Source organism: Buceros rhinoceros, unplaced genomic scaffold (genome assembly GCF_000710305.1).
Source record: "Buceros rhinoceros silvestris isolate BGI_N320 unplaced genomic scaffold, ASM71030v1 scaffold10264, whole genome shotgun sequence".
NCBI lineage: Eukaryota > Metazoa > Chordata > Aves > Bucerotiformes > Bucerotidae > Buceros > Buceros rhinoceros.
Window position 1 is genome coordinate 49,126 of NW_010406514.1, and position 10,635 is coordinate 59,760.

Here is a 10,635-nt window from a genome sequence, read left to right on the forward strand (position 1 = left end):
TGGAGTTACAGGGTGCAAGCTGTACCTGAGCTAGTGAGATCTCTGACTGCTGCAGGGGGGGAAGAGCAAAGGGTGGAAGGGGGTAAACACCTTCCTGCAGTGGTATGAGGACCAGGGGCAGAGTACAGGGTCTCCCGCTGTGTAAAAGAGGTCTTGAAAACTGGAGAGAGGTAGAAAGAGAAGAAAAAAGATTTAAATTGCCGTATCAGAGATAAAAGAGCTGTCCAAGTGAGCAGTATGCATGTACTCTTCCCTGAGGAAAAATACCAGGCACTGACAGGACTCCCGAGTGCCTCAGAGGGGAGAATGAAGAACTAATGAGTGGATTAGTTTGGATAAGGATTGTGTTTTTACAGCAAGAATAGCTTCCAGGTAAAATTATAGTATTTCAATATCCTCAAATTCAGACTGGATATCCTTATGGAAGTTTTAATCTTTTGGGGGTAACTTTCCCATGCAGGTAGCTACTATGACTAGATTAGGGCTGTATGGAAAATTTAGGTAGATATTTGGTCATCGTCTTACCCATTCAAGCCTCATTCCTCTCTCTCGCTTGTCTGGGGACTAGGGACAAAGACTGGTTAGTGATGTTGTTAACTAAGCTTAGCCTCTTTGCAAGCCTTTTTTTAGGACATGTGGCGTAGTTGCTGTACCCCATCTTTCTGACTAGCGGTCCTCTCCTCCTTGCCATAGAGGTGGCCTCGTTGTCTTTGGCCGCATACCCCACAGCTCATTCCTGCCCTTACCTAAGGCTTTCTGGTGAGCAAGAAGCCTGCCCTAGATGATTAGATTTCTCCTTCCTACAAGCAGAGGCTCAGAGGGAAAGGGTGGACAGAAACGGGATCACCGATTGTAGTGCTGGGGTGCACAGGGTGCGAGGTCTTAGGGGGCTGTAGCCCTGGACTTTGGCTGAAGGAATCCAGGCCATCTGACAAAGAGGCAGGTAGAGCTACGTGCCCAGCTTTCTGACTTCTGGTCCTCATCATACTCTGCTATCCAAACCAAAGGGCAGAGCAGCCGGGTTGCAGTCGCAGTCCAGCAAATCTTCTGCACAAGCTAAAATGGTTTTAGCAGGAAGGGCAGGGATGTGGTAGGAGGTTAGTGCTTGTTAAGCCCTAAACCTGCCTTGCAGTATGACTGTCTGTCCTTCCCTTTCCGGTATTGTTCCGCCTCTGCACTGTTCTACACTGCTGCTGTGCATTAGCGTAGCAAGAGCGGGGGGGCGGGTTTCTGCAGGAAAAAAATAAAACAAAAAAGTGGGGGGAGATAAACTTGGCCCTCAGAGAGCAGAGTGTGTCAGACAGAAAGGTATTTGGTAGTAGCCCATCTGCTCTCCAGGAAGAGTAGCCTAAATCTCAGCTACAGCACACTGGTATCCACCACAGCCCTGGGTACCACTGCAGCAGTGCAGACACTGAGCGTGGAGCACAGAGGCTAGCTTGCAGAACACGAGAGTGCTGGTGATGCTGGCTGTCTCACAGGTACTGGCTAGTCCCTCGAGCAGCAAAAGTAGCTCTTCTCACTCAGGCTCCTTTGTGGGTTTTTCCTGGAACTACCACTTACCATGCTGAGTCCCTAGGATTTGAGGTTGTCAGGGTGGCTCTGCTGTATGAGGCCTCCTGCATGGCTGCTGCAAGTCAGCTCTGTTTGGTACTGCGCAAGAGAAGAGCTGAGCTGTGATGGCTGCTGGAACATCTGCCTTAACTAAGTCCAGGATAAGAGTGGATTTAAGTGCTTTGGTTTATAAATAAACAGCACTGTGGCCAAGGTAGATTTAAGCAGAGCTGGCAACAGCCCTGCTTGGGAAGAGATCTCTTTACCATGTGGCCTGCTGTTGGACTTCCTGTCGCATGCTAATCCCTTAAGCCTGCTTTAGCTCTGTTAATTTTCCTTCTTTCCTTTTTTCCTCAATGGGCTGTCTTGGTGGCCTGTGAATGCCAATGTTGTGTGGCCAAGCCTGTGCTTGCGGCTGGGCCACACACCCAGGCTGCCTTCTGAGCACCAGGTACCATGTAGCACGGCCCCAGGGATGGTGGTGGCTGAATGTGTCCCGTTTTCTCTGTCTTACAGGCTTTGCAGTCTGCGCCTGAGGAGACTCACAGTGCTGAAAGAGCTGGACAAAGAGCTGAGCTCTGTGCTTATTGCTGTGAAGATACAGGTAGGCTCCTCTCCTTGCTGTCTGATGGCAGCAAAGCCATCCTTGTGCCCTCTGTGAAGTGCTGGTCTGCATGTCCCTTGCCTTGTGACAACCCCTTGCTTCTGCCTTGGTTAGCACCCTTGCGGAGGTTTTGGGTCTCAGGCAGGTGGGAATGATGCCCCAGGGACAGCAGCAAGCTGTCTGGTGCGGGTTAGGTCTCTGCACTGGAACAGAGTGTGTCTTTCTTCCCTGCCTGTGTCAGCCAAGGCCCTCCTCTTAAGCTGCTCTTTGGAGTTTGGCATCTTCTATCCCACCGTTCCCAACCTTTTAGACAGGCTCAGCACTGGGTGGTTTCTGGAAGTGCCCTCCATCACACTTACACCCTGTGCAATCCCAGCTAGTCCTGGTGCTTCTACTCTGAACCAGGCAGAGAAGAAGGGAGAGGATCTTTGTTACCAAAGGGAGAGGGAATTTGCTGCCATCCTGGTATGTGCGATTCTCCCCTCTCCCTCTCTGCAGCTGGTGATAAAGAGATGGGTCCCTGTGGGTGCAGGCACATCCTTTCTGCCTGTGTAAGGACAGCATGGAAGCAAGATGCCTTTTGAGTGTGCTGTCCTCTCCACACCTCCCCTAACCCAGCTGGGATCCTGGTGTCCTTCATTCCTTCAGCTCACAGGAAAGCTGCTGATCCCATTGAAAACACTGTGAGTCAGGAGCTCAGCAGTTTTGTGCTGCCACAGAGCTTTTTGTGCCTCACACGTTAGGATCTAAATCCTGGATTAATACTGAAAGCTGCAGTATTAATGGAGCTCTGAGAGCCAGGCTTTGCCTTCACCACAGACCTGATTCACTTGCATAGAAGGAACTGAAGGCGAAATGTGTGAAACCCAGAGTCTGAAGCGAGGACAGCAGGGAGATGCCGTGGTGCACACACTATTGTTCAGTGTCCCACTTTGCTGGCCTTTCCATCAGTGCGTGTACGATGACATTCAGGACAGCTGAAAGCACTGGGCTTTCAGCCCCAAGGCCTGTAGCCCTTTGGTGCAGGCTTTAGCAAGGAAACAACCTCGGCAGGAGAGAGCTGCCTGTCCCCTGGAAATGCAGGAGCAAGCAAGACTGGGTGTCAGATGCCAGCAGCACAGGACTGGGGGGCTGGGTACCACCTGGGGACTGTGGGTCTCATGTGGCTGGGAGGGCTAGGCTGGTCCCTCTCTTCTTTTATCTCCTGCACTGTTGGCCCAACCTGTTTGTGCTTCTCTGGACTGGGGAACCTTGAGCTCCCTCTTATGCTGGGGCTGCCATGTACCGAATATGTATGTCCTCAGCTTGCCCCCTCTCTCATGCAGTGCAAATATGAGACTGTGGAAGAGGCTGCACAGCAGGACTCCATCTCTTTCAAAGAGATCACCCCTGTCCTTGCTACAGGCTGACCTTGCACCCTGTTGGCAAAAGAAATTAACAGGCCTCAGCAGTGACTGAAGGCCCAGGAGCTCTGCACTGCAGGGCTCCTTTCCCTGCCAAGGAATGGAGGCTGCATATATGATCCTAACATGGTCACCTCCTCTCCGTGTTACCACACACCCGTGGCTGCAGGCTCGTGTAGGCTCCCTGCAAAGCTGAGGGAAACTGGAGGAAAAAGCTCCTGCCCACATTACCCTGGGGCTTGACACTCATTGTGGGAGTGGGGTGGATTTATGTGCCTCCCCAGGCTGCTTCCCCCTGCCTGACCAGCTACCTTCACAGAGCTGGGGACTACTGAACCTGCCTGGAAGGCAGATGGAAGCTGTAGGCAGCTTCAGTGAAGCCTGCCTACAGAATGGTCTCATATGGATCCGTCCTTCCTGCTCCTCTCCTAGGTAACAGATGAGTCACACTAACAAGAAGCTGTTTGAAGGCTGCCCAGCAAGCACTGCCATCTCCATCTTTTGGTTGGAAACAGATGATGTGTGCAATTTGTGGAGGACCTGCAAGTTCCCAAGGGGGCAGCTGGGGACTAGTGGAAAGGGGAACTGTATTTTCTCTCACTTCAGTAGTAGCTCTGATGGATTAAGGAATTTGTCTGTCAGGAAGTTGCTGCTCTGAAGGGCAGATTGCATGGAAACAAAGGTCTGACCCTGCCTGGGTGGGGCTGGCAGCAAGGCAACAGCCCCAGCCCTGGAGACAGTCTGTTCAGTGAATGTATGTGACCCAAAGGATAGTGTAAGCCTGTGCAGAATATCTGATCTCCTCAGTGATCATGCCCTTCTGGTCTTAAAGACAGCTTCCAGCTGTGGCATGTGCTGTTATCTTCTCCTTCATCTGAAAAGACCACTATGAAAAGACTGAGGGAGCTCCCTGTGTCTACAGAACATACCCGTTTCCCAGAGGTTATTCGAATATTTAATGTTCAGTGGCTTCCAGTGAGATAAAGACTGAACTACTGTGAGAAAGGGGATATCTCTCATATCACTTGAGTGGTTTTTAAACCTTTATCCCTCATTATTCGTTTTAACAGATTGGAGATGTCTTAGGAGTTTCTTTCTGTGTATTGTTCGGCATGGCATTAAAAAATTCACGTGTCTGGGTAAGGTCCATAAAGATGCAGGTATCTGTCTTGGCATTATAACTGATTATGATGTGAAGGGAAATGTGGTGCTCCCTCTGAGCAGAGAGACTTACTATAATTCAGAAACACCCAGTCTTGAGCCACGAATAGAGGAAACAATTAAAGAAAAAGGAAAACAAGCCCCAGCACTCCCAGAACGTTCAGCTTCTGTGACAGGTGCCGTGGGAAGCATGCAGATCTTCCTGCAGCTGCTTGCAGGATGTGGCTGGTGACTCAAGTTCAACTCGTTGGTGCTGCTGTAGAGGTATGATGCTGGCCGCCCCTGCAGAGTGGACCAGAATGTGTGGTACGAGGCCAGGCTGAGCAGCTTGTTTGCCTCTGCCAGGCTTGCCTGCTGCCCCGGCCCTGCTCCCTGCAGGAACTTGGATTTTTTGTTACTCATTGCTGTGCAGAGATTTCTGTCCACACCTCACTCCATGCTTTCTTTCTAATCCTTTTGCAGCCATTTGTAGGATTTTTCACTCCTGCCTGAGCAATCCCAGCTACCCTCTAAATAATAAAGTTTGCTGATGATATTTAATGGGCTATTCTTTCCCAAAATGCACCTTTAGCTTGAATTCCGGGTAGTGGTTTGTTGACCTGGTCTTCCATACTATGTTAGTTTTCTCTCCTTTTCCAGGTTTGGTATGTTCTTCTAGCCTCAGCCCTGTGCCTCAAAAAGACCCATCAGGGCAGATTTATACCTGAAATGGGGGATTGTATCTGGCAAACCAGACCTGGACATCATGCACCTGTGTATAGTAGTGAAAGCTCCTGTTTTCAGTCTGTTGGTAGTGTAGTCTGAGACCACAACCTCTCCTTAGTGCTTTTCATTTCCTTAACAGTCGTCTGTGATCTTCACTGCAACAGTCTGATATTGTTTTCCTGTAGTACTGGTGGTGATACTCAGCTGTTCTGCCGAGAAACTGGTCCTGCCTGACATTACTGGAATTGCAGAACAGCTGAGCTGCATTAGGTACTTGAGCCATGTGCAGCTGAGGTTTGAATTTCTCCGGGCGTGGAGAATCCTCAGTCTTTCTGTGCCCTGTCCCAAGGTTTAACTGCACTTACAGAGAAAAAAATTATCCCATTACCTAATGGTAATTTCCCATGTTCCAGCTCTTCCTTATTGCCTCTCTGACCCTGTGCACCTCTGAGAGGAGTTCTGTCTTCTTTGCACCCTCCTGCTAAGTGTCTGCAGGTGGCAGTAAAGTTCTCCTTCAACCTCACTTTTTCCAGCTGAACAAACCCAGCTCGCTGAGCCTCTCCTTGTATGACCTGTGCTCCAGCCCTTGACATCTTGATGTCTTCAGCTGGAGTTGCCCCAGTCTGCCAATGTCTGCCTTGTTCTGGGAAGCCCAAATTGAGTCTGGAATCCGGTTGTGGTGTCACTGGTGCTGGACAGAAGGGAGGAATGCTTTTTTCTCTCCCTGCATGTTTGCTGAGGCTGATATTGGTGTTATTGCTGCTACAGGGCATGCTGCCATGGTAGGAGTACCTTGATGCCCCCCAGGGTCCCCCTTGTCTCTTTCTGCAGAGCCTCTCCTGCTTCCTAGGGTTCTTCCCAGGCAGAAAGGTCATGGGATGTCCTAGGGAAGGACTTTTCCCTCTATTGAACTTCATAAGGTTTGTGTCACCTTACCAGAAATCCCAAATTGTTCTTAACTCCATGTTACTGATAGGCAGGTAGTGGCACCCAGGTGCTGATTTCTAAACTGTTTAATTGGAGCAATCTTAGTTTCTGCTCGGTCATGGTTTACTCCTGAAGGTGATCAGTGTTTCCTACTGGAAATGAGTGCCATCCATTTCATGAAACCTAGTGTACCTTGCAGGCCAAACTTGAGCTTTAGGTAATGGCCTAATTACCTTGCTGAGAGGACTGTACCTCATGCATTTGCAGTGCAATGTCTAGTCCTTTTTCTACCCCATGTGCTGTGCTCCATGGTGCCCTGGAAGCTGGTCCTCGAGACATTATGATCTCTGTCTTCGTGTGACCCCACAGGCCAGATATCTCCTAAGGCTTGAGTTCAGCCAGGGTGCAGCCTGCCAGGTCACTGCACTGTCCTAGACCTGAGAGATGCTGTTGTTCAGGGGTCTCTGAGCTCTGCTGCTGCTCCCTTCAGTCTGCATTACGATAATAAACCAGCCTTTGTCCCAGTCCTTGCAATGCCTCATGGATGCGCACCAGCATTTCACTGAGGGGCAGAGCCTAGGATTGGAGCTGGGTGTGTAAATTCCATAGTGGTAAATGACAGTAACATACAGGACAGCAGTGTTTATGAAACCTTCACTCGCCGGACACACCGCCCAGGCTCTCCTCACGTTTCCTTTGCTGTAACTCAGTCCCCAGAAATAGCATCTTCAAGAAGAACAATTGCACTACTGTGTATGTTTTGATGGAAGAACAAATCCTTGATGGAGAATCTCAAATGGTAAATGTGCTGAAAAAGAGTTCAGGAGGTCAGAGTATTCTTGGCCAGGAAAGCTCACAGATAGGGAAGGGGATGGTCTCTGCCTCCTCTCTTTAGTTTTAGGAAGACCTTTCACAGGAAAGCCTCACTCCTGGCACAGTCGCTGGGAGCAGTACTGCAGATGGTTCTGGAAGGGCCTCTTGGAGGCCCAAGGAGGGTTTCACTAGAGCTTCTCTTTGCCTGGGTAGCAATGAGAACTGTAAATGCTTCATCACTGCAAAATGTGGAAACTTTTCTTGCCTCTACTCTATAGGTTGGTTGATTTTTTTTCCTTGCTAGCATGGGTAACACAAGCAATGGAGATGCAAGAAAGGCCTTATATCAGCGCCATCCAAGCTTGCTGGACGCTGCTGAAGTTCCCATCAGCAAGCTTCCTTGGTGCTAGTGCTGAAACACGCCTGTTCCCATTGCCATTTTCTTTGATTGCAAAGGGTGTGTAGCTGTGGTCTCCTTCAAGGTGCCACCTGCATGCTCCTGCCGTGACTTCTGGGTCTGCTGTCTCATTAGCAGCGGCGTTGAAGAGCTGTGGCCTCTAACCTTGCCAAGGCTCTAACTTCACCTAACCTGATCCAAATCTAGGATTTGTTTAAGTTGCTGAAGAGTCTCTGGCCACGGCCCACTGAGGATTCTGCTGGCCACAGCATTTGTCAGGATCAAGCTGGTAAGAGTGCGGGGATGCAGTGAGGTGCTGGGAAGGGGCAACATATATGAGGTGGGACCTGGTTCCTTTGAACTACTGTTCCTATTTGGTTAGGTTTGACCCACCTACTCACTAGCCCACAGTTTAAATTAAGGAGCGCTTAATTTAAGCAATGATAAGTGATTTGCAAGAACAGTCATACTGGCCTGTCCCGTTGCCTCCCTAAATCAATGTCTCGGCTTGCTGGCTCATTCACAGGGACGCAGGAGAGAGTGAGGAACCACGGCGGGCTATTTGATACTTGGAGCTGGTCCCACAGCCCTCTGGGGACACAGCCAGTGTGCATGGGCCTTTTCAGAGCATCTGTGACTTGTGCCATCTTGTGACCAAGACGGCTTGGTGCATGCAGATAGCATTTTTCATCTCCCAAGTCATTCAGTGTCTCTGTCAGCAGCCAAGACATAGAGGTAGTAAAGAGAGGACAGAAGTAAAGGAAACAGTTGGAGTGGGCATGTGGTTAGAGTGTCTCTCTTACTGCCCCCCTGGGGCAAACAAACATTTGTATACGTGGAGAGAGAAGGACTGTTGCCTGAGGAAAAGACTAGGAGGAGTTTTCCGAGGCAGAAGCTGAGCAAGTAGGGGAACCCCTGTTTTCCTGAGACATTCTGCCTTGGTCCCACCAGAGGCATCTTGCCAGCTGTGCTTCGGCAGGGGTCTGCACTGGGTCTGTCTACTGGGGGGCAGAGAAGTGCCCCTAACCCTTTCCTGACTAGGCAGTGTGTCAGGACCCTTCCCTTCCCCTGCTGGTGCTATCTATATGCATGGCTCCCTCTGGCTCTAGCAGCGTTCCCCTCCACAGTGTCTGGTGGGCTCCAGGTGCAAGGAGCCAGATTAAGCAGAGAAGACTTGGGAAGAGCAAGTGCTCCCTGGCAGGAGGGTGAGGAGGAGGGCCCTTTGGCAGTTCAGGAGAAACTGCAGACTTTTGCAAAGCATCGATTGGTGTGTGTAAGGTGGCTCTGTGAGGTGGAACAGAACAGAGTCAAGGCACTGGCTCTTTCTTCGTGGACTGGGAACACCACTAACTTGTATGTGTGGTGTAGTGGAAACTGTGGCCGAGATGCTTCAACTTAGCTGAATGCATCTACCAATCTTGTTGTAGGGTTCAAAGCGAGTCCTGAGATCAAATGAATATGTCCTCCCGCCTGGTGGCCTGATGGAGACAGAGCTGGAGCTGACCTTCTCACTGCAGGTACCTCGTGTTCCCTGGTCCCCTGAGCAACCTTGGAACCTGGGCTCCCCTCTCTTGGCGTTTCTTGATAAGCGTGGCTTTAGGGGCTCAGTGTGAAGGGGGCAGCCTCTGAGGAGGGGCCTCCTGTGCTTGCCCACGCACAGATCATAAGAGCACAGATTTCTGTTGCTGGTCAGCTGCTGCATTGCTCCAGGGGTTGTTTTTCTGGGCATGGGCATTCAGAGGATGATGCAGAGTGCAAGTGACCTTTGATGGGCACCTCAAAGCTCCGCAGGTCAGATCCTGCTGTACATCAGCACTGAGAAACAGTATTTTACCTATGTGTCGTACTGAGTCCTGCCCTCAGGCTGCCACTTTCCCTGTGCTTCACTTCCCCAGTATCCACACTTCCTCAAGAGAGATGGGAACAAACTACAGATCATGCTGCAGAGGAGAAAGAGATACAAGAACCGTACGATCCTGGGCTATAAGACTCTTGCAGTGGGCATCATTAACATGGCTGAGGTACAGGGTGCTGGGAACAGAGGGGAACTTTGCATGGCCTCCGTGTGCCACTGCTGGGAAGGGAGCTGGGCCAGCTGGCAGGCACTCAGTGCTATGAGTGCTCTGGCTTGTTGGCTAGCTGTAAGACAAAAGGGATGGGCTGCCAGCTGCCATTGTGTCACCCTGGCAAGGGGCTTATCTGTCTGCCTAGGTGATGCAGCACCCAACGGATGGAGGACAGCTTTTGGGCCTCCACAGCAACATGAAGGACATTAGCATCCGAGTGGCTGAAATCAGCATCTACTCTTTGTCCAGTCAGCCCATTGATCATGAAGACGGGAGTGTCCCCTCAGGTCCTAAAATCAAAGCTTCAGGTGTGTTAGTGTTCATCACAGACCTGAAGGCAAGCATTTGGGACAGGACATGGGTAACAGAGTGCGTCCCCAAGCGCCTGCCAGCAATACCAGTCATTTCACTGGAGCCATGACAAATGTCATGCTTAGCTGTGGCATCTGCACTCTGTGCTTTCAGATCGCTCCCCAGACATTGATAACTACTCTGAAGAAGAGGATGACAGCTTCTCCTCAGAGCAGGAAGCCAGCGATGATGCTGTGCAGGGTCAGGTAAGGGAGGCCTTGCAAGGTTGCTTATGTCCTGGACCCATTTCTGGGACAAGAGTCGGGCTGAGGGTCTTGATCACCTTGAGCCCTCTCATCTCCTTTGTAAACATTTCTCATGGTTTCAGAGGACAGAGAGCCGCAACACTTTGACAGCAGGAAGAACTGTGGGCTGCTGTCAAGTCCATAGTGGGTCAAGGGACTTTGAGAAGTCATAGGTCTCACCCATCTGTCCTTGGAGTGTCTGGTCTGCAGCATAAAGCTGCAGAGCCCCTTCCGTCTTGCACCACGATTCTCTTCCATCTCCCTGTGATTACAGGCCAGAGGCTGCCCTCTCTCTGAGGGAGAACAGAGATTTTAGGAAGAAGTACAGACTGAGTCTGAAAATGGTCAGAGGTGGCAGATCCACCCAGCCCCGTGATGAGTTGTGCCACTGCTGTTTGCTGTCCTCTTG

General features: G+C 50.6%; 1 protein-coding gene across 1 annotated transcript; it reads left to right on the forward strand.

The window, feature by feature from the left end:
• Window positions 1-2,070: 2,070 nt before the first annotated feature.
• On the forward strand, window positions 2,071-10,187 carry LOC104491671 (phosphofurin acidic cluster sorting protein 1-like; the record flags this gene model as incomplete). The annotated part of the gene is made up of 5 exons (XM_010134128.1): window positions 2,071-2,158; window positions 8,992-9,081; window positions 9,460-9,585; window positions 9,776-9,938; window positions 10,108-10,187. Coding segments are annotated over 5 exons (547 nt in total), but the record flags the coding sequence as incomplete, so codon positions are not given.
• Window positions 10,188-10,635: the final 448 nt, after the last annotated feature.